The 21,856-nt window shown below is 51.2% G+C and overlaps 9 protein-coding genes across 9 annotated transcripts; 6 read left to right on the top strand and 3 right to left on the bottom strand.

Annotated features, from left to right (window-relative positions):
* Positions 1 to 117: 117 nt before the first annotated feature.
* On the bottom strand, positions 118 to 1,042 carry QC764_0031310 (uncharacterized protein; the record flags this gene model as incomplete). The annotated part of the gene is made up of 3 exons (XM_062940186.1): positions 965 to 1,042; positions 312 to 883; positions 118 to 196 (listed from the first exon to the last, which is right to left on the bottom strand). The coding sequence occupies exons 2-3, from the start codon at positions 488 to 490 to the stop codon at positions 118 to 120; spliced, it is 258 nt and encodes an 85-aa protein (XP_062802574.1). The 5' UTR covers positions 491 to 883; positions 965 to 1,042.
* QC764_201170 (uncharacterized protein) lies at positions 860 to 2,200 on the top strand (the record flags this gene model as incomplete). The annotated part of the gene is made up of 1 exon (XM_062943823.1): positions 860 to 2,200. One exon carries the CDS (start codon positions 860 to 862, stop codon positions 2,198 to 2,200), a length of 1,341 nt encoding a protein of 446 aa, XP_062802573.1.
* A 1,370-nt stretch (positions 2,201 to 3,570) lies between these two features.
* Positions 3,571 to 4,790, top strand: QC764_0031290 (uncharacterized protein; the record flags this gene model as incomplete). Its single annotated transcript, XM_062940185.1, has 2 exons — positions 3,571 to 4,637; positions 4,694 to 4,790. The coding sequence occupies exons 1-2, from the start codon at positions 3,676 to 3,678 to the stop codon at positions 4,788 to 4,790; spliced, it is 1,059 nt and encodes a 352-aa protein (XP_062802572.1). The 5' UTR covers positions 3,571 to 3,675.
* Positions 4,791 to 4,873: 83 nt separating this feature from the next.
* Positions 4,874 to 6,317, top strand: QC764_0031280 (uncharacterized protein; the record flags this gene model as incomplete). Its single annotated transcript, XM_062940184.1, has 2 exons — positions 4,874 to 4,884; positions 4,940 to 6,317. The coding sequence occupies 2 exons, from the start codon at positions 4,874 to 4,876 to the stop codon at positions 5,727 to 5,729; spliced, it is 801 nt and encodes a 266-aa protein (XP_062802571.1). The 3' UTR covers positions 5,730 to 6,317.
* A 4,270-nt stretch (positions 6,318 to 10,587) lies between these two features.
* On the top strand, positions 10,588 to 10,821 carry QC764_201160 (uncharacterized protein; the record flags this gene model as incomplete). The annotated part of the gene is made up of 1 exon (XM_062943822.1): positions 10,588 to 10,821. The coding sequence occupies one exon, from the start codon at positions 10,588 to 10,590 to the stop codon at positions 10,819 to 10,821; it is 234 nt and encodes a 77-aa protein (XP_062802570.1).
* Positions 10,822 to 13,557: 2,736 nt separating this feature from the next.
* QC764_201150 (uncharacterized protein) lies at positions 13,558 to 14,048 on the bottom strand (the record flags this gene model as incomplete). Its single annotated transcript, XM_062943821.1, has 2 exons — positions 13,558 to 13,887; positions 13,955 to 14,048. 2 exons carry the CDS (start codon positions 14,046 to 14,048, stop codon positions 13,730 to 13,732), a joined length of 252 nt encoding a protein of 83 aa, XP_062802569.1. The 3' UTR covers positions 13,558 to 13,729.
* On the top strand, positions 13,607 to 18,709 carry RFA1 (Replication factor A protein 1). The gene is made up of 4 exons (XM_062943819.1): positions 13,607 to 16,537; positions 16,593 to 16,847; positions 16,906 to 18,417; positions 18,475 to 18,709. Exons 1-4 carry the CDS (start codon positions 16,503 to 16,505, stop codon positions 18,563 to 18,565), a joined length of 1,893 nt encoding a protein of 630 aa, XP_062802567.1. The 5' UTR covers positions 13,607 to 16,502; the 3' UTR covers positions 18,566 to 18,709.
* On the bottom strand, positions 15,094 to 16,195 carry LRA2 (L-rhamnono-gamma-lactonase; the record flags this gene model as incomplete). The annotated part of the gene is made up of 2 exons (XM_062943820.1): positions 15,240 to 16,195; positions 15,094 to 15,185 (listed from the first exon to the last, which is right to left on the bottom strand). The coding sequence occupies exons 1-2, from the start codon at positions 15,862 to 15,864 to the stop codon at positions 15,094 to 15,096; spliced, it is 717 nt and encodes a 238-aa protein (XP_062802568.1). The 5' UTR covers positions 15,865 to 16,195.
* A 151-nt stretch (positions 18,710 to 18,860) lies between the features above and the next one.
* On the top strand, positions 18,861 to 20,940 carry QC764_201120 (uncharacterized protein). The gene is made up of 3 exons (XM_062943818.1): positions 18,861 to 19,313; positions 19,371 to 19,568; positions 19,624 to 20,940. Exons 1-3 carry the CDS (start codon positions 19,158 to 19,160, stop codon positions 20,734 to 20,736), a joined length of 1,467 nt encoding a protein of 488 aa, XP_062802566.1. The 5' UTR covers positions 18,861 to 19,157; the 3' UTR covers positions 20,737 to 20,940.
* The last annotated feature ends 916 nt before the right edge of the window (positions 20,941 to 21,856 follow it).

Here is a 21,856-nt window from a genome sequence, read left to right as displayed (position 1 = left end):
GCTACACCAAGAGAATTAAAGATCGCCAGACAAGAAAAAAGATGATTAAAGCAAAAACAATGATGTCGTTTGTGGATGGGATGCCAAGGAGCATTTAGTGGAGGGAGGGCGGTGCAGTTACGCGCGTCGGGGGTCCAGTCCGGCGGGTGGAGCTTGATGCTCCTGCTCCATCCCGGCGTCAATTGGATGCCGGCCCCTGAATTTGATATTCATAAAATCCCAGCGGTGAGCTGTCAGCCCAAACTGACTGCTGCAGTCAAACTGTCGGTCAATCAGCGATAGCAGCGTGCAGAGTGTAAAGGCCGTCATACCACGTCTCTAGCTCAGAGGACAAGCCAGAAGAAGTCTTGATTTCCAAGAGAAAAGAAGAGCGGCAGTCAATCAGAATCTGACGTTCCAGACCAGCCTGTCGATCAGCCTTGGCAGAAACACTGAACCGTTGCCGAGAGCCGCTAGCTTTGGCGACGTCATCGCGCTTGAGAGCTGTCATTGGCAAGAAAGACACTGGCAGAGAGTGAACAGGACACGATGGACAGCCGACATATCAGATGGCATCTCTTTCAAGTTGAAACAAAAATCGAGGTAACCGCGCGCGGCCAGCAGTCGACAAATGAACAGCTCGTGTTGTTTCGTTGCATGGACCGACGCTCGATAATCACTGGCGATTGCAAGGGTCTCCAAGCTCTCGGCTCTGACTTGGCTCCCCACAGCGCTGCGGCGGTGCCAGCATCCCTGTTTTAAGGCTGCTTGCTTTCGAGATCGGGATCCACGGCAAGGAGCAGGACGTCGTGTTTGGGTTTTAAAGCTTCCTCTCTGTATCCCTTTGCACTTTTTTTAGGGTTCAGGAAACACAACGATAATGGCGTTGAAACGCTTCACCCGTCTGCTTTGGGCAACGTCCCTCAGCATTAGCCTCGTCACCGGCCAGAGCATCGAACAGAACACCGAAGAGGCCATTACCTACCTGACTGGTACAAAAAGCGGCACTATCCCGTTCAACGGTGCTACGCCCACCGGCACCTACCAGACCTTCTCCTCCAAGATCACGCTTGCGACGACCTCTCTTCCTACTTCGCTGGGGGTTCTGACAGCAAACTATACCGAGACAGATCTTGTAACCACCCTTACAGGCTCGGTCACCTCTTCTGTTGCTACCACCTCCACGAACGGCACTGCATCCTCGACAGTATCCACCCCACCACGACCGACGAACACTCGGCCGTGCAACAATTACCCCGAGCTATGCGAGCGCAAATACAGCAACATCACCGAAGTAGGGTGCCACAACTCGCCCTTCGTTCGTGCCGGCTCGGCCGCTGCCAACCAGCAGTATAATGTCACCGACCAGCTCAACGATGGAATTCGGTTCCTCCAGGGGCAGATTCAGTTCCCAGTCAACGGCACCCAGCCACACTTCTGCCATACCTCCTGCGATCTGTTCGACGCTGGCCCTATCACGGACTGGTTAGGCAAGGTTCGAGAATGGGTGTCTGCCCATCCTTACGATGTCGTCACCATCCTGTTAGGAAATGGCAACTACTCGAACCCAGACTTATACGTCCCCTGGATCGAGCGTAGCGGAATTCTACAATACATCTACACACCTCCGGTCATTCCAATGGCGCTGGAGGACTGGCCAACGCTGGCCCAGATGATTTTGACGGGGCAGAGGGTGGTCATGTTCCTGGATTACAATGCCAACGCCACTGCCTATCCCTGGCTACAAGACGAGTTCTCGGCCATGTGGGAAACGCCCTTCGATCCACTTGACGATACCTTCCCATGTACCGTTCAGCGCCCACCAGATCTGCCAGAGGATCAGGCCAAGAACAGACTGTATCTCATGAATCACAACCTCAACGCCGAGGTGTCCTTGCTGGGGCAGTCAATCTTGGTGCCGGCGGTTAGTGCGTTGAATACCACCAACGCAGCGTCAGGGAAAGGCAGTTTGGGCATGGCAGCGGCGAACTGCCGGGATCAGTGGACCCGGCCACCAAACGTCCTGAATGTGGATTATTACAACTACGGTGACTACCCAGGGAGTGTCTTCGAGGTAGCAGCAAGGATGAACAACGTGACCTTTGTCAAGAGACCTTGCTGTGGGAGCACCAGTGCTGGGTTCAGGCCAGTTCAGGGAGTAGAGAGGGGGCTGGGCCTCGGCCTGGTGCTTGGATGGGGTGTTTGGATGTTGGTTGGATGATGCAGACACAATTTTGGTTTTTGGTTTTTGACAACTGAGCATTGCATGGCGTTGGGGAAATATTTGGCTTTTATACATACATTATATTGGCAGACAAATCGAGATGTACAGTTAGATGGGTGATGGAAAGCTTCTCAGGCGCCCTTGGACAGAGGTGTATATAAACTTGGGAGAAATAGTTCGCTTTATCTTCAAACACATCGTCTCTTCGTTCTTGTCGTGTATCATCCTCGAGTAGCAATCAATCTCGACCCAACAAACTTTGACACCAGAACCCACGGCCACAAAAGCCAATGGCCCTCCTCGAAATCGCCACCGTCCTCACACTCTGGGCTGCTCTGTGCCTCTATGAAAAGATGACATTTCAATGGATGAACAGATTGGAAAGGGCAAGTAATGGCACCTGCTTGCTGCTCCCGGACGTAAATGGGGCAGGAGTGGAGAGATTGGTCAATAGACTTTTCCTTATCATCAGTGGCTTTCCATGCGAAGGTTTTCAAGTCCAGTGTGACTCCCAGCTTGTTATTAGCACATGATAAGTCTGACATCTACCTGCTTATGGCTAGTGGCTTATGAGTGCCAAGTGTCCAAAACGACAAGATTACCAGTCACAGCTCGCCATCCCGCTCTTGTTCCCCCATCTCTCTCAACACCACAAGCTCCATATCATGAGGCTTGCCAAACTGCGAACACAACACGCAGCCACAACCGTCACGATATGATATATGTATAAAATAGCAAACGGAACGCCATGACTAACCTAAACCTGAGCCAGGATCCCTCTCAACGTCGATCCACGTGGAACAACATATCCCGACTGCAGCGAACCTGCGATAGCATGGATGAGGAATCTGAGGATTACCAACAACAGTCGGAGCAGGCCTTGAGATGTGTTCAGGCATGAATCGACCAGGTGAATCAAGAGAAGTGCGGGGGGAGAAAGGGTATGTGATGAGCCCTGGGGATGATGAGTTCAATGAGGATGAGGTATGCCATAAAAGGATGGCCTGTATTGATGAGTAGCTCGTTCTCTTATGGGAGCAGGTGCATACCGGCATGAACCACATTATACATTACTAGCTCTAGAATATGAAGAGACAGTGCAAGAATTGAATGGGGCTGGCACAACGAAACACGCGCAAGAGGACATTTACGGGAAACCTACTCAACAGGCGGAGACCACAAACACAACGGCAGGGTTGATTCCATCAAGGTTTCTTTTTTCACTTTAATGGCATTGATGGCGGGTTTGTGGAACTGGGTTGTGTGGCTGGAAATTTTTCGAGTGTTGAAAAGTTAAAAACGATTTAGGTTCAACTTGTTGTTCAGTTTCAAGACTCGGGTATAAAACTCTTCTCCATCGTGCTCTTTTCTACTTCCCACTCTGCCCTTTTTCATCACTACTCTTCCCTCTTTCATCACTCCTCTTCTCTTTTCCATTGCTACATCCGACACTTGAAATACTCCCAGCTATCATGGGCCGTGGTCACTATACTAGGTGTGCTCGTAAGGACGAGACCACTCCGTCTACTTCAGCAACAGTCAAGACCCAGAAACATACTGTCACGATGCATGATGCTCCTCACAATGAGGCCCAGCTGCCTCGCCCTGTTGTTCAGGTTTCTGTTACCGATGCGAATCAAGCCTCGAACAACCCGGACAACCAGCTCGCCGCCTCTGAGTATAATCTCCTGGACCTCCTCGGCGACAAGATCAATGCTCTTGGCAGCTTCTTGCTCGACATGAGGGACAGCACCGAGACCAACCCCCTCGATCGCATCAACGACGCTGCCGCCGACTTGGCCAACACCCTCCGCGGCCTCTGGGTAGGTCAGGAGACAACCATCAATGATGGCCCACAAACACAAGCCAACCGCCTTCACGACCTCACCAAGCTCCTGTTTCTCCAGCCCTCCCCATCAATAAAAACTATAACCAACGCCCAAATCATGGCCAAGCTCGACGAGATCACCAACCGGCTTGCTGGCATGGAGGCTCGATCTCAGGGCGAGCTCACGCTTGATGAATTTGACCGTATGATGGATAGATTCGATGATATCAACGAGAGGTTTTATCTGTTGAACAGGAGTGTTGCTGACATCAGGCGGATGCACAACGGTGACTTGCAGACTTTGAGAAACGACTTTTCCATGAGGATGGAAAAGCACCAGAAGGAGATGGAGGAGCGGTTGAATGAGGATGTGGGTGCGATACAGAAGTACATTCATGACAGGTCTGGCGATTTTATTGAGGACATGGCTGTGAGGGTGAAGGATGTGGTTGGTCGGGAGAGGGAGGTTCAGCTTCAGGAGTTGAGGGGTTCAAAGACGGCTGTTTTGGCGGCTGTTGGGGGGAAGGGAGAGGAGAAGACTGTGAAGGAGGTCCCGCCATGTCGATGGTGTCCCAAACCTGTTCCGTTTCCGTTTCTCCAGCCTTGGTATGTCTTCTCTTATGGTTCTCACTCAAGCTGTACTTTCTAACAAACGTGAGCAGTGCATGTGAGCGCCAGAGAAAGAGCGATCGCAATCCGAAGCCAACGGGTGCTACTTTCTTGCCCTCCAAGCCACCCGCAGACAGTGGCGTAGTGTAGAGGTGGACGAAACCACTTCTAAAGCACAGAAGCAGAGATTGCCCCCCGTTACTGGTTCTTTCTGCCACAAGGTCTGTACAGATATGACTATCAAGTATGTCTTGTCCTCCCCCTATTAACCTTGATCCTATTAACAAGCTCATTCATAGGGAGCACAACACCGAGATGCATGGCTTATTTAGCGCCACTAGTCTTCGAGCGATGCAGCTCGCCGTCAGGAAGCCCTTCTACACACCCGGCCCTCTCTCAACAACAACCCCCTCCTCCTTGCCGGGAGCGAGCCCTTTCCTTGGCTCCAGATCAACACGCTACCCCGGCATCCCGTCAGGATCCAATATTTATCGCGCACCAACCCAGAACGGACCCAACAACCCTCAGGTATCCTCTGTGAGGCCCGACACCTTTGCGCAACAGGAACAAGATGAACCCAACACCTCTACCACCATCCCTCGCCTGCAACCCATGCCTCATGACCCCTCGACCAAGGAACACGGTCAAGGCCGTAGCCTTCCGCCACTCTTTTCCCCTCCGAGACCAGAGTACCCTGGTTTAAGCCTTACCCCTGCTGGGACCTTCTACTCTCCACCGGCCCCCATGCCCAAACCCTCCACCTACCAAGCGTTACCAAAGGATGACATCCCCGCCAACTCCAAGATGAACGCTGCCTCGTCGAACCACACCTCCACCACCGGTCTTCCACCCAACATCTTCGCTGCACCAGCTAAAGTTCCTGCGTATGGAGGCTATAGTAACAAGAAAGATGTCGGGGATAGAAAGATGGGCATTCTGGGAGATGACAGGGGGTCTGGGCTGAGCGAGGTGGAGAAGAAGGAGACAAAGGAGACGAATCCGGAGTCGGTTGCGGCTATGGAAAAGCCGGAGGCGGGTACAGTGGTGGAATGGAAGGAGGTGGAGGCATTGCGGGCGAAGAAGCGGTAGGAGGTGGAGGCATTGTGAGCGAAGTGGAAGGAGTGGGCGAAGAAGAAAAAGAAGAAGAAGAAGAAGGATGAGGAGAAAAAGGAAGAGGAGGAGGGGGAGGAGGACAGCACCGAAGACGACTGGGACAGCCTCGCGGGCAATCCAGACTCCAGCGACATGGAGGACCAAGAAGGCGAGATGGTAGAGCAAGATTCCAGCGAGGATGACTGGTGAGGATATTTTCTTCGGCCTCAACAACACCCAGCCAAATCACTTTGGATACCGATAGTTACCTACTTTGCTTGATAGCCCTGAAGAAGGACTCGGAAGAAGCCTCAGGATCGTCAAAGAAAGCCATCTCCCTTCGGCTGTTCTGGTTATTATTTCTTTTTTATGCAAGCCGGTTATCCATTCGGTATGAACTCTGGATGGGCTTCTGTCTTGGGCTTTTGCTTGTTCGTTCATGCGGGTTGTGGGTTGTGTAGAAATGATCGAGAAATCGACCAAAGGTGATGGGGCACGGCCAACCTCGTGGGAAGAGCTCAGGGATTTGAGGGGGTGGTTTCTTTTCGGGCATAGCTACAAGATGGTCTACACGGAGAAAGGATACCGCGGGTGTTTTATTGTTCATGTTGCTTTTCTCTTGTTTTAGATGGTTAGGTAGCAGGCGTGAATTGTTCTCGGTTGAGTGGATTGTGCGCCAGGTCCGGGAAGATACTTCCCGACTGGGAGGGTGCTTGGGGTTTTGGTTTGTCTGGTGGTTTTTGGGTTGTATAGAGGTAGAGGCCGGTAAGGGATGGTGTGCGGCTGCGGATATAATTTGGATCGCAAACTACTCTTTATCTACCCTTGACAATAGCCGGGTTGCTCTCTTCTCTTTGCTTGTGTTAGCAGCTGTTGTGTGTTGGCAACTGTTGGAGTGATAATAGTGAGTTATGGTCTTTTTGGGGAGGAAGACATAGACATTAAGACCTTTTTGGTATATCCATAATAGATGCGTAGATAGATCTCTATTTTTATCTCTTAAGTATACCAGTCTCGAACAACATGAAGCATGAAGCAGGGCTATGGTGTTCAGATACGTGATACTCTTTGTGTCGTATCTCCAACCGGATTGAAAGGCCAGACTACGGCAAACGTTTTTAGTCTTGCTCCGACCTAGAGTTCCCGTCAAAATGAAAAGAGTATTGGCGATAATACTTAATAGCTTATGAGATGATTGCATGCGTAAGAGTCTTGTAGATATCCCAGAATATTTTTCAGCAATTTGAGCTGAAAATGGATAGCAAAAGCTAAGTTAACAGATACTAAAAGCTAGGATTATAGACAGAAAAGGCTAGGATTGTGGACAGAAAAAAGTAGGGTCAGCAGTTTAAAAGGTTGGGTTAATAAATCTATCTACAGGGAGGCTATACGGTATACATATGGGGTGTAAATAAGTGATCAAGAGTAGACCGGCCGACGGCGCAGCTCACAGATCGGCGTCGGCGTGCCTTCCAATACCTTCCGCAGATAGCCACAGCACCACGCCGATCCCGATCCCACTCCCAGAAGGCCACAGGCCCGGGCCGGGCATCTACCTGGTCTCCGTTTCGGCCATCTTCCTCTGTTATACGTGCCGGCGTGCATCTCCCATCAAGACATCTGCATGTCTAGAGTTGAAATCGGGGGTGCTGTGCCGCAATCCCCCCAACTTCATTTTTGGAGAGTCGATGGAGTTGGGGATCTGAAACGAAACATCATCTTCTCCCAAGCCCCATAAGCCTTCGGCTCGACCCAACCAACCCACACTATTTGGCCTAATCATATGGCCGCATCGAAGCTGCAGAGCATAGCCCTACGATGCCATTCTGGACTCGGCGATAATGCGCATCGTCATCGGTGTGAGCGGTCAGGAACAGGTTGTGTCAAGTGCCGGAGCCAAGAGGAAGTGCTGTGCCTCGGTCAGGAGTGTATCAGCCTTGTTCTCCCCAAAAGAACAGCTGTCAGACTGATCAAAACAAGTGACATCACCGCCGCGACATCTTTCCATCCTTTAAACAGTCAACAAACCTGCTCCTGTTGTCGTTACCATGTGCAGTTCCCACTCCCCCCCTGGCACCACTATCTTTTTTCCCGCGGCTCAACCACCCCTGTTTTAAGTCGTTACCGGCAAAAAGTCAACAAAAACGCTTATCTTTCTGCCTTGCCTGCCGCCCGCTCCGTCATCCGCGGCCTGATTTTTTTCTCACCGAGCCCTCGGTTCGAAGGAAAGGAATACAACTTTGTAATGTAACACCGGTGAAGAATTCTTCACCTTGGTGCGGTGAGTGGAGAAATATACGGAGCATAAAAAAAAACGGTGGACACAATGGAACGCCAGGATTACGCGATCGGATGGCAGACGTAGAAGGAAGGTCCAGGAACTTGTACTGCTTGGTAGCGGAAGCGATATGATAAATGCAAGAAGAGATATTTTTGTGAGGCTTGTCGTGACGGTGGCAGTCGAGGAGGAAAACCGGGTGATTTACGCCGAATTCTGGCAAAAAGTCACGAGGGCTGAAGGCAATGTGTCTGTTAATTGTCAGTAATTGTACTGTGTTGACGGCAAAGTGAAGAATCAGATATGAGCAATCTGTTGTTTAATACGGCATTTGCTTCTTCCCCAGCCCCCTCCCCTTGATCAACATCGACCAGGGATGGGTGAGGAGGATATTGATTGCTTTTGACAGGCAAAAAACATGACACATGGCCATCCATTTCTGAAGCCGGAGGAAGTTGACGGAACAGAGGTCGAGAACAGCCGAAGGTGGTCAAAGTCAAATGACAAGCCGTCTCTGCGTGGATCCACGACGCGGCGATCAGACAAGACGTGGGAATAGAGTCTTCTGTTGGGGGAAGATCGCTGCTCTTGGCGCAGCTCCCGGGAGACGGGAAAATCTGGGGAAGCGGTCAGGGCAATCTCCAGCCAAGGGAGCCAAGCACGCGCTCGGGGAAGCACTGTTCGCTAGCCGGCAAACGGCGCCGATTTTCCTGATAGGGTTGGAAATGGCACCCCGAGGTTCCAAAGTTCCAGAATTCCAGAGTTCCAGAGTTCCAGAAGCCTTCTTGAAACGGCCGAGTGCAACGGCATGAAGCCATCCATGAGAACATCATGCCTTTGACATCAGATGAAGTGGAGAGTAAACATTCCGAGAGGGCCACTGGAATTGTGTCCGATCCAGAGGAAACTGACTCAGATGGGGGATCAAAAAAGATAACCCCCACGGATGCGTGTGCTGGATGCCGTGTGCTTGCTGACAAGGTACCGTTGGTGCCGACCTGCTTGCGCCGCCTTCATCACCCACAGAAAGCAGAAAATAGGTACGTGGGCGGCGTCGTCGTGTAATCTGAGGGACCTCAAAAAGGTTCGACCGCCGTGGAGACCGAGTTCATGTTCATGCGCCGCCCCCCAACTGTCCAACTGTCGGAACATGCTTGGGTCCTCGGCTGATCGCGATCCAAATCCAATTGCAAGTTCCAGCTGCTCAAGCCGCGCCAATCCAATCTGTGGCCAGCAGGATTTGTTAGTGTCGGAGCGAGGTGCCGCGAAAATCCATGGAGCGATGAAAAAAGAGAATGGTCGGTGAGCTGTGGCACCACACTCAGGCTGACACGGTCGGTTCGTACACGCCGCAAGGGGAAAATGGAAGATGGAACGTGTCACGGACAGGATGAGGCAACAGTGGAAAGAAAAAAAAGGAGCTGAGACAAAAAAGTCTTCCCCACATTTCCCCATCCACGTACCGCACTCTCTGCTGTACCCCAGACGGAATTTCCGGTGCCTCCAAGGCCTGCACCCCACTCTGAACATGGCTCCCCACAGGGATTTTACAGGGCGCATCAACTGCTGCTCTCACTCGCTCCGAAGAGGCCGCAAAAACACCATGGCCACGACAGGCTGAAGACCCGGTCCTTGGCACCACTTTAGACTGTCGTCGGCAGTGTGCTAGCTCTGTCTCGTGTCCTCTCATTTTCCCAAACACTGACGCCTTCGGTGGTGACGGCTGTGGTATGGAACGCTCGGAGAGAGGGCAAGCACAGCAGCCCCTTTTGTCCTTGTCATCCCATCTCACCATTGGGGGGTTGGCCCCCAAACAGCGCAGCCCTGTCGCTGTATAGGGTACCCAAGGAAATGGTGAACACGCTGAAAGCATTCCACCTCAACGAATGTGGAAAAAAGCAGCAAAACAAACAAACAGCAGACGGACAGACAGACGGCGAAAGATAGGAGGTTGGAGGTGAAAACTCTGCTCCCTTCTTTTGTGTTTGCTTTTTTTTGTTTTTGTTACTGGCTTGTTGACATGTCCGTTCCCGTCCCTCGCGGGCAAGACACCTCGGACCTTTTGGATTTCTTTGGGCTTTCTGTGTCGTGAAAAAGTACAAGGTACATCCACGGAGCCGTGGGAGCCATCCCACCTTCCCCAGAATTCCACAGTTCCCACTTGGGCCGCCCCGAGAATTCTCATCAATCTGGCCCCCCTGTCTGCCTTCTCCCCTGCTCCCTGTCCAGAGACCAGGTCGGTCTGGTCTCTTGCTTTTTTTTTTCCCTGGCCGGGCCTGCTACATAAAGAGTCCGTTGGTCTCAGGACTCCCAGCTGTCTTTCTCTGTTTCTTTTCTTACACTGCCTCAAGCAACACAGGATATCTCCAAGAAAACACATTAATACCCAAGCCTTGGTCGCTCTTCCTGCCCTTTGCTTGTCTCAACACACTTGCCTTCAAACAAGTCCGCCATATCAAGACCATCAGACCTCCTCCATACTACCCTACTCCTGACCATCAAGATCTTCAACCCTCACCTCACCAACATACATACATACACACACACACACAGACAAACAAACACAGCACAAGCATAATGCCTGTCTCTCAGATCGCCGCTCCAATCCCCATCCCGGCCGCGCGCCAGCCTCTGGGCCTCATCACCACCCAAGAGCTCTTCGCCAGCCTCAACGCTACCCTCCAGTCCAAGTCCAACCAGCTTGTGACCCCGATCCACCACATACAAGAAAACGACTACTCCGTCCCGGCCGCCCCCCCACCATCCCCCATCGGCTACAGAGACCACTGGCCCGCGTCCATCCGTCGCTAAACAGCCTTCTCTCTTTACTACATCTTTCGGACAAGGCGTTGATGGCTTCTTGATTTCATGGATGGGATGATGATGAGCAGACCGGATGCGGAATATTTTTTACTACAACTTTTTTGTACACCAACAACAACAACAACAACAACAACAACAACAATACTTCACTTTCACAACAACTTACACTACCACCATTCCGGTCTGCTCTTATCACACACGGCGTTTTTTGGGTAGTTTGGGAATTATGGGGAACACAAAGCAAGCAAATGCTATTCAAGTGAGCAAAGCATGGAGTTGGATCATTAAAACATCCGGGGTACCTATCAAAGGTCGGATCATGGGATTATTCGACTTAAATTAGGGATAATTGTTTTTTGTTGTTGTCTGTCTTGTTACTATTACTACCAAGGAAGGGGGGGATCATTCCCTAAGAGGGATTAGTTGAATTGAAACGCAGCTTCACTATTTACCTACCTACCCTACCTAACCTGTCAAAGAAGATCGTGACTACCTGTGATGTGATTGTGATGGACCTATACACTAACAAAGGTGACAGTGATGATCTTGCATAAAAGGGTCCATGTGCGCGCTGTTGAAGAAGAACACTAACAAGGTTGAGCGGCAAACTCGGGTCTCTTTCTTCAGTTCTCACTCTGTTGGTGTAAGTGGAGGCAAGGTTCAGTCAGACCTGGGGTTGGACAAATTTGCAAAATGAGACACCAATGAGAGTTTGTGGACTCTTTTAGATTGACAAACGAGGAGGAAGTTCACATTACACGAGCACTTCACCTAAACCAGACCAGGGGCCAGAACAAGTGATTGTCGCTGATGGAACTGGGGGAAAATACGGGGAGGGTAACATGAGTTGTGGGGTTGGTGAGCGGTGACTGTCTACTGTGGGCATATCACAGAGGACGGGGCTGCAGGTAGAAAGTTGAATGGTTGACGTTGGTGAAGAATGAGCCAACCAGAGGGTAGTCGGTTCAAATGGACCTATCAAGGGTTTTCGGGGGTGAAGGAGGCAAAATTGTTTTGAATCCATCGATTTCTTCAACCAACAGAAGACCCAAGATGAGTTAACATTCCGGGGTAAGGTAGATTCTCACAACCGGCCCGTCTTGGAGGTGACATCAAGCCTCCTCCAATCATTACGGCCTTGGGTGAAAGAGAATAGCTTCAACGGTCGCCGTATCTCGTATCAGTAATCCACGCAACTCTTAGTCCCCCGAAGAGATAGGTAGTGCTCTGATATCGATAACCTCACCAGCCGAGTTACTCTGTGTCCATTCTCGGTACATCTCATGCCCGTCCTATTCCTAGACCTCTTGTCAGCACATCAACCTGACTCAAGACGGCGACCCTTCAGCATGAATCCTACAGATCAGCTCAAGATAAGGTAGAGAGACAAACTACCAGAAGTGCAAGCTGTAGGTAAGCCGCACACGAGCATGCAAGCACTACCGCCCTCTTCAAGCGCCGCTAGCGTCATAACTTTTAACCTCACATATACCTAATGTAGGTACAGTATGGTCGATCGGGAAAGATGCGCAGACCGCGGCGGCCGCGGCTGTACACTACCTACCTTAGGTACCCTACACACTCCCATAAAACGGGATCTTCGGATCCCACCTCCCCGCACACGGCCACCCCCCCCTTCAGAGAACCTCCATCTCTTACAAGATCAGAACAAGTATAACATCTCCCCACCGCCTCCGGTCCGTCAAATGCCCATCTTTGTTTCCCGACGCCGATGCCGATAAGATACCTACCTACCAGGTACCGGACCCAGGAAGGCTTCTTTTGGTCACCGACAACCGTGAACTTTATAAGCCCGCCGAAGGGACCGATGCCGACAGGTTGCATCAGTTGTACATTGACGCATGCCGCAGGTAGTGTGAAAAAAAAAAAAAAAAGAAAGCGTGGGGGTCCTTTTCTATCATCTCTTGGTCATCGGCATCTTACGAATTCCCTATCTTTCCCATCCTGAACACATCGGGAATAGCTAGGACGGGTGAGTAAAATGTAAAAGATAGGTAAAAAGCATGCTGGAACTCGCCGCGGAAAATATGTCTTTAAAAAGTGACACCAAAAGCCTTCCGTAGCACAAACTCCCGCTGTACTTCAGCTGTTTCCTCTGTGAAAGACTGACACAAGGTCGATCTCCCGGCTTCCGAAACCTTCTCCTCTTCTAAAGCGAGTCTTGTGTGCGAAAAATGTCTCGAACAAATTCTCGTGTTTTTCTCGTGTTGCTGGAAGCTTCCCTGCCGAAACCCCCAAATTTCGTCTTGTCTTGGCCATGACAGCACTATCCTTCGTTTTCTAGAAAAAGAGATCTGTGTATCGTGGTGTGTAACATGAGGGAAATTCCACCATTTCCCCACGACGCGCGCGGTTGACGTGTGATATGGAAAGGCCCAACGACAACTTGTGCTTTAAGAACGTGGAGAGGTGGGGGGTTTGTCAAATGCCCACATCCGATCAACCTGCCATTGACATTCGTGGGGGCATCACCTCGCCGTTGGGGTCAAAAAGAAATCCCAAATTGAGGGGGTTCAGAAGTAACGTGGGTGACAGCTGAAGAAACCCGGAGGGACTTGTGATATCGACTTGTTATCTGTCTGGTTGTCGCGAGATGTAGGGAGGGAAGTACACTATACTTCCTGCTTTTCCATCGTACCAATCGATCAACCGATCGCGCAATCTCCGGAACACACAAACCGTCCAGTCTGAAGGGCCACCTCGCGGTCCAAGTTGGTGTAGTAATATATATTCCATATTCAAATTCCGAAAAAAAGAATTCGCATCGCTATTATTCGTTTCGCTATCGTCGCACACACACACGCGCGCGCGGTCGGTCATGGTATCCATCATTCGCTCCCTTTTCCTTTCCACCCATCATCCATCCAACCGTTATTTAAAGCTTGGCCTCCTCCTTCAGCGTGCCCACCTTCAGCTTGGCTCCCCACTTCTCCATGACGCCCTTGGAGTGATACTTCCAGAACTGCTTCGTCGCGTCCTTGCCGGCCATGCGTTTGAGGATCTTGGCTCCGCCTGGGTGCTCGTTGACAAAGTCTAGAGAAGAAATCGATTAGCCATACCATCTTTCATTATGTACTGTCACCGCAAAGAAGAAACATACTGGCAATCTCGTAGACGCCGTCGTCAATGATAATATACATGGACTTGTCGTCCTTGTGCTGGGCAACCTCGGCCTTGGTGATTTGAGCAGACATGTTGACGGTTTTGGCTTGGGAAGATCTTTCGAGGAGAACTGAAGTGTACTGCAGATGTCGTGAAGATCGAGAGAGGAGAGTAGAGAGCGCGGTATATAGTTTAAAGATGAAGATGCTTGTTAATCCCTTAAAGCCAAGTGGTTGTTGTCTTCTGGAGGATCCCCACCGACGATGGCTCGGCTGGGAGGTCCCCAAGATCAACCTCGGCTCGGCTTAGCGATGGCAGATGTGCGCGTGCACTGCCAAGAACTTGGGGAAGAGTCGAGAATTGTGGGGAATGAACCTCCCCCGCAGACGTCATAACCGATCCCCGGATTTGGTGAGCCGATCTGGCCAGGAACAGGAATTTTGTGTACTAGTGTTGGACATAGAGATGGGATGTAGCCACTGGTGGTGTGCATGATTATGTGTACTCCTCCTAGGGATTTGTCTTTTCATAGCCAAGCCAAACGTCGATTTAAGCCTTCTTTTTACCAAAGTGGAAGCTTTCACGCCCCGATGTAACAACAATCACCCCTATATATGATGTGCCGCCTGACTCGAGTATGTCTTCAAAGGCACTTTTCTACAACAATTTGCTTGCCTCTCCGCCAACCCCCTCTTGCGTATTCCCTTGCACCAAATCAAGTTAGGGAACTTGGAGTCCAAAGTGAGGTAATTCCTGTTGCAAGACACCTTGTTCACCTATCCCTCAAGGTTATACGCCTTCTTCGCTGTCCCGCTCCAGACCATAGTCTGGTCTTCTTGACTGAGACCCGCCATATCACACATCATGTCGACAATCTTGTGCCACTTCTTCCAAGCCTCCTCACCAACACCAACTGTGCATACCGGCCAGTTGCTGCCAAACATGATTCTCTCTGGGCCAAATGCAGCAATAACAACGGCGAGCCAGGGCAGGATCGCCGAGAAGATTTGCTCAGCAGATTGTGTCTTCAGTGAGTCTGACATTTCTTCAAACAGCCCACTCAGCTTCATGTAAGTGCGGCGGCACTTTCCAAGTGTGAACATGGCGCTCCTCCTATTTATCTGGTCAGTCATTTGGTCATTCATCTGAATCAAGAAAATGAGCATACCAAGCAATAAATGACGGATCAGTCTGACTGATGATTGTCAGGTCAGGCTTGCAAAGATGATCTGTCTCTCCGTTAGTATTCTTCAATGCCAGCCCCTTCCCCATTCAAAACTCACTGATAATGAACACCACCTTCTTGTCTTCATCTTCCACACCATCATGAGCCCGGTCAATAATCTCCACCAGCTCCTCCAACTGCACCCTCCCTCTCCTGTGCTGGTCGACGCCAGCATCAAATACCCAGCCCTTCTCCCCCAGCAACTTCAACCCATCAATGAACTCCTCTGTCAACCCTGTCTTGTTCGGCTTGTCCTGCAACAAATACCGGAAACCTTTCACCTTTGCCCAAGCAGCCTCCCCAGCTTGTTCCTCCACAGTAGCAATGTACTCCTTCAGCTTAGGCAAGCCAGAAGCAATAGGAGCCCAAGGAATGATTCCCAGACATAGCTTGGCATTATCAGCAGTATGGCCTTCACCCTCCTGAGGCTTGCCCTCAATGATCCGACGCATCCAAGCTAGCTCATTCAATGGTTCTGACCAGTCCTTGGAGTCGTCATTTTTGCGGTCGGCCTCAATGTAAATGAAGCCAGAGAGCTGAGAGGCGGATGAGCTGGTGGCTTCACGGTACTCTGCGATGGAGTGGCGGGTTGCGAGGGGCGAGTCTGAGGCGTACCAGTTGTGACTGGGGGCTTCGGCTTCGTTCCAGAGGTGGATGTGGGAGTCGATGATGGGGATGGACATTTTGGATAGGGTTGATAAGGGCTAAAAGGAGATGGGTGTAGGTCGATGAGATGATCTGTTTGTTCTTTACGATGATAGATGTATGTTGATGTTGTTGATCAACGTCGGGTCAACCCTCACCGACATCTGGCTGGGCACACGCAAAGAGACCCCGCTTGCTGCAGTGGCAGCTGCTGGGTGGATGGTGACTTCCCATTGAGAACCACACAATTTAATGTATGGCAGGTGGGATGATAGTTGTGAAGTGGTATCATCCTAGTAAGAGACGGGAGTCATATCTGATTATTCGACGTGATATCTCCATACTGTCACGTTGCTGCAGCTTGATACCTTCAAATCAGTACCTGATGTCAAGATAGGAGAAGCTTGCAGGACAGTGCAGCTAACTGGTGCTTAAATAAACACTGTGCCAACGCCAACGCACGGCCCCACTGCCAGCAAACTTCAAGCAATTAAACTCTTGCCCCTCGACGCGTTCTGCCTGGCAAGACGCGGTCACCCAACGCGACCCCTCCAGCAATTATTCCCAACTCCGCGACATCATCCCAGACTTGTTGTTTTCCAAACCGGCAGATACCCCTTCCACGCCTAATTTGACCGGGCCAAAACCACACGATAACGAACAAGAGCAACACAAGATGGCGGAGCAAGCGATCACACAAGGTGCTATAGAGTAAGTACCCGATTCAAGGTCCAAGGCTTTGATACTGACTAACCAACTCAAACAGAGCCATCTTTTCCGATCCTGAGCGCGCCCGTGCCCAGTATCCCGTTCCGGTTCTGCAGTGCCTCCAGATCAAGACCCTCGACTCAAAAGGTGGCGGTGCGCCAGAACGATACCGCATCGTCCTCAGCGATGTCCGTAACTATGTGCAGTGCATGCTGGCCACCCAGGCCAACCATGTCGTTCACGAGGGGAAGCTCAAGCGTGGAGGAATCGTTCGCATGAAGTCATACCAAGCCCAGGCCCTCAAGGGCAAGAAGTGCGTCACCGCTGTTTCCCACGGTCATACCCTTTAGCCTTTGCTAACTTCTGAACAGCGTTCTTATAGTATTAGAGCTCGAGGCCATCGAGTCCCTTGGTGCGCCGGATAAGATTGGAAACCCTGTTGGCTTGGAAGGAGGAGCGAAGCTGGAAGAAGCTCAACCTGCTGCTGCTGCTGCTGCACCCGCCTTTTATGGTGCCCCCAAGGGCGAGCCGACCCAAGAGTCCAAGTCCCAGGTCCAGAGACAACTGGCGTCACGCCCCAACAACAACAACCACAACAACAACACTCGCACCAGCGGAGGTGTCAGCAGTACCATCTATCCCATCGAGGCACTATCCCCCTATGCTCACAAGTGGACGATCAAGGCGAGACTCACCCACAAGTCGGACATCAAGACATGGCACAAAAACAACGGCGAAGGAAAGCTTTTTAGCGTCAACTTGTTGGACGAGAGCAGCGAGATCAAGGCCACCATGTTCAACGATCAGGTCGACCAATTCTACGATGTTCTTCAGGAGGGCCAGGTGTACTACATCTCTGCACCCTGCAGAGTCCAGCTTGCAAAGAAACAGTTCAGCAACCTTCCCAACGACTACGAGCTCACGTTTGAGCGGGATACAGTTGTCGAGAAGGCTGAAGATCAGAGCTCAGTACCACAGGTTCGGTTCAACTTCTGCAACATCCAAGAGCTCCAAAGCGTTGAGAAGGACGCCACGGTTGATGTTCTCGGTGTGCTCAAGACGGTGCATGAGGTCTCATCGATCACATCCAAGAGCACCCAGAAACCATACGACAAGCGTGAGTTGGAGCTGGTGGACCAAACTGGCTACTCGGTGCGTGTTACCGTTTGGGGCAAGACAGCTACCGAGTTCCAGGGCAAGCCGGAGGAAGTCATTGCGTTCAAGGGCACCCGTGTCAGTGACTTCAACGGCAGGAGTTTGTCTCTTTTGTCATCTGGCACCATGGCCATTGACCCTGATATTCCAGAGGCCCATGCTCTCAAGGGCTGGTATGACTCTACCGGCAGGCACAGCGACTTCGCGACACATAGTAACATGTCGTCAGTCGGTGCTGCCTCGGGTCGCACCAACGAGATCCTGATGATCCAGCAGGTGAAGGAGAAGGATGTTGGCTTTGACAAGCCCGAATACTTTTCCGTTCAGGCCACCATTGTTCACGTCAAGCAGGATAACTTCTGCTACCCGGCGTGCCGCAGTGAGGGTTGCAACAAGAAGGTCACCGACATGGGTGACGGCACCTGGCGCTGCGAGAAATGCGATGTTACGCACGACAGGCCGGAGTATCGGTACATCTTGAACTTCAACTGCAGCGACCACACTGGCCAGATCTGGCTGAGCTGCTTCGATGAGCAGGGCAGGAAGTTGCTGGGCGCGTCGGCGGATGAGCTCATGGAGTGGAAGCAGATCAAGGAGTCTGGTGATGCTTCAGATGAGGCCAGGAAGGAGGCGGAGGTTCGATTTACCACTGCGTTTGATAGTGCAAACTGCAGGAAGATGACGTTCCGGGCTCGGGCCAAGATGGATACGTATGGTGAACAGCAACGGTAGGTCTGCTCCGCATGATCTGAAGTTGCTTTTGCATGTGCTAACTGTGGCTCTAGGGTGCGCTATCAGCTTATGGAGGCGACGCCATTGGATTACAAGATGGAAGGCAACCGGTTGGCAGAGATGATCAGGCAGCTGGGTGTGTAGTGTTGTTCAGTGGACGTTGAAGCGAGGCGACGGGGAGGTTAATATGTATTAGAGAGGGATTTGTCTGTTGTTCATGTTGGCCTATTCTGTAGAGTGACCATGTATTGGTGCAATTACAAATACCATCCCGATTTCACAGCTCCATGCTTTACATCGTTTTTTGACTGGACCCGGGAGCACCACAATGGTTACTCACAGTGCAGAGTTGCCTAGAATGACGAGGAGCGCACTGTGTCATACCCCTGCAGCCTTGCCGGTGGTGGAGCTGAGCTAGGCACCTTCCCCACGTCAATGTTCAATGGCGGGGAGCTTAACCCAACCCTACCTTGACATCTGGAATCTGGAGCGCTGAACTACCGACAACAACCCGTGCCGATATCGAGCTGTTTTAACACGACCTTCCTTTCAGCTACAACTTGGCCGCAGTTTGCTGGCCTTTGACGCCAATCGAGACACCCATACAAGAGCGAGATTGGGGAGACCACAGCTAGGAGGGGTCGTTCGTCCATCGCCGTCCCCATCGAAAGCGTCCATCCCACCAGCACCACGGCTGACCGACTGTCCCATTCAGAAAGTGCTACATATTAATCCGATGGAATCGACACTCGCGACACTTGTGGCTTTCCCGTCGGCGGGGCAGCTTGGGGATAATGAGGAATACCACAAGGCGGCGCAAGCACACACGAAGACATTGACGAGGTTGTCGGCCGACTCCAAGTGGGCTTCGGAAGCTCCCCAGCTCATTGAGGTATGCCTGTTTTTGCAGATCTGGGCAATAGATCTGATGTTGCTAACATGAAATTAGCGACTCGATCCAGCTACCCATTCTCTATCCTACCTCTATGTGCTGCAGACCTTGAAATCGTCGAATGGCTACCCTCTCGACGACCTGTTGCTAAAGCTCACCACCTTCCTCACATCATTCGACGCCGGCCAGATTCGATATGCTGGGCATGCGTTCACAAAGCTGTTAACACAGCCACGGCTGCAGGATTTGTTTCCTGTAGGTTCTTGCGGCTGATTCTGTAGCTGTCGCCTGCTGATTATGACGGTCTTAGGCTTCCATTGCGGTCGAGCTCATCACCACAGCGCTTCTCCGCCTCGATCCCACCGGGTCGGTTCTCACTAGCCACCATACCTACCTCGTTCGATTCGCCTACATGACCAACAACATCGAGCCTGTGTTGCCCATCATCGAGAAGAGCATCGTGTTCTACCCTGGCATGAAGGGCTCGACAAGCACTCGAAATCTTAGCGATCCCGATCTTCCTCCCTCGGGTTTTATTACTGTCGAAAACGACTTCACCAAATCCTTGGAGAACAAAGACATCCTCGAGCATGACATCCTGCGCGGGCTTTGCTTTATTCAGAGACGATCCTGGCAGCAAGCTTTCGATGCCTTTGAGCGGGTGATTACCTATCCATCCAGAGACAACACCAACGCGAGCAAAATTCAAGTGGAAGCCTATAGCAAGTGGGTTTTGGTTGGACTCTTGCTCAACGGGAAGGCACCTGTTCTCCCACCTACCACGCCAAACGGGCCACGAAAAGTGTACGAGGTTACGGGCAAACCATACTACTCGTTGGCGCAGGCATTTGAGAAGCGAACAGCGGAATCTTTCAAGACGGAATACGAAGGGCTGTCTCAGGGTTTCTGGGACGAGGAGAAGAATGTTTCCCTTCTGAAGCTGGTGATTGAGCACTATCAGAAGTGGCAGATTTTGAATTTGAGACATGTCTACTCTAGAATCTCTCTCGAGCAAATACGGACTCGAACACAATCCGCCGAGACGGCTGCGCCCTTGGGATCGGTGCAGGAGATCGAGGTGTTGGTCCAGGGAATGATTGACGAGGGCCTCCTGCGAGGGGAGGTGGTGCACCCAGAGAATGGCCTGGCGTATTTGGCGTTTAGCTCTACGGCGGATGACTTGAGCGAGGAAGAGTTCACGAGGAGGATGGTGGCGACTGCGCAGAGGATCAAGGCGCTGGGGCCGGTGGTCAAGGCTACGAATGAGAGGTTGGCAAGTAATAAGGATTACTTGAAGTGGTTGGTGCAGCAGAAGAAGCATGAGCAGCAAGGGCAGAGTCAGGGTGGGGGGCCGGTGGATGTGACGGGTTTTGGGGATGTGGTGGAGGATGAGGATTTGATGACGGGGATTGTGGCCGGCTAGAAGCCTGGTGAAATGATTTTGGAGGGGGATGAAGCATAGTTTTTGAGCAATGGCGTTGGAGAGGGTATGTGTAGGCTGCTTTAGAAGACAGCTGGTTATGGGTAAGGTTTGAGGATAGCAATAGCAAGAGATTATGGACTCTATTTTCAAGTGGAATTATGCTGTCAATCGTGAATTTGAACGGAAACATTGTGATTAGTGAAGAATGAGGTCGAAAGTCGTAGTATGCATGTCAGCAACTTCAAGCAGCAAGCATCATGGAAGAATGTGCCTCTTGACCAGACCAACAACACCTTGCAGCTGCAGGCAGTATACTAATTAGACAGGTTGATAATCAATAACAGGAGTGGGTTTGATGTGTGCTAATACATAAAAGAAGGAAGTCGCGATATCCATTCGACCACCTGAAGCAATAGCTTTCTAGTCGAAAGTGCTCCTTGATCAGATGATGAGCACTGTGTAGCATTAGATAGCATGTTGATCACCTGATTCTATGAGAAATGGCAGGAGATTGGTAGAGTGCCCGGTCATAATAAAGCAGAAAGTCGCCAACTCCATCTGGACGACCTTGAGCACCAACCACCTTGATAAAAAGTGCTCTTGAACAGGTTACTGGCCATGATAACCTCGGTCAAAAAATGCCCAATGTAATTCCTTGTTGCTCTCCGTCTCATTGTGTGCGAACTGTGAAAATTGAGATGGACAGTCAAAACCTCAAGCAGCAGGCAAAATTGCTCTCCCACCACCATAGCAACACATCAGTTACCGAACAAAGCACACGATTTAGTGGCTTCTCTTGCACTTTTTTAAGGATAAGTGAATCAGATACAATGGATAAAATGACAAAAAAAGAGACGACCAACTGCTTTGCACCCCAACCACGCTGGGGGCAATTTACCTCGTCCGGAAAAACCCCCACGGGGTTTTTGCCCGAGTTTGGATCGAACTCACTGTGCCCAAGACCACGCCCTGGGTGTGAGAAACTATCCTAACCGACCACAAGCTGACCGCTTGACCACGCCGAGGGTCAGCTTGCTTCGGTTGGGAGGAAGAATGCGGACATTCTATATGAAGGGTTGAAGGGGGGGTTGGGTTGGTCATGAGTTGTGTCTGGGGGGTG

The sequence above is a fragment of the Podospora pseudoanserina genome, chromosome 2 (assembly GCF_035222485.1).
Source record: "Podospora pseudoanserina strain CBS 124.78 chromosome 2, whole genome shotgun sequence".
NCBI classification, from domain to species: domain Eukaryota; kingdom Fungi; phylum Ascomycota; class Sordariomycetes; order Sordariales; family Podosporaceae; genus Podospora; species Podospora pseudoanserina.
This window is presented reverse-complemented; position numbering and strand designations above follow the sequence as displayed.

Excerpts from the sequence above, each read along its gene's own strand:
- RFA1 (XM_062943819.1), top strand. The coding sequence starts at position 16,503 with ATGGCGGAGCAAGCGATCACACAAGGTGCTATAGA. Across the intron at positions 16,538-16,592 it reads ATCACACAAGGTGCTATAGA|AGCCATCTTTTCCGATCCTG; the intron begins GTAAGTACCCGA and ends CAACTCAAACAG. Across the intron at positions 16,848-16,905 it reads CAGGCCCTCAAGGGCAAGAA|CGTTCTTATAGTATTAGAGC; the intron begins GTGCGTCACCGC and ends ACTTCTGAACAG.
- QC764_201120 (XM_062943818.1), top strand. The coding sequence starts at position 19,158 with ATGGAATCGACACTCGCGACACTTGTGGCTTTCCCGTCGGCGGGGCAG. Across the intron at positions 19,314-19,370 it reads AAGCTCCCCAGCTCATTGAG|CGACTCGATCCAGCTACCCA; the intron begins GTATGCCTGTTT and ends ACATGAAATTAG. Across the intron at positions 19,569-19,623 it reads GGCTGCAGGATTTGTTTCCT|GCTTCCATTGCGGTCGAGCT; the intron begins GTAGGTTCTTGC and ends TGACGGTCTTAG.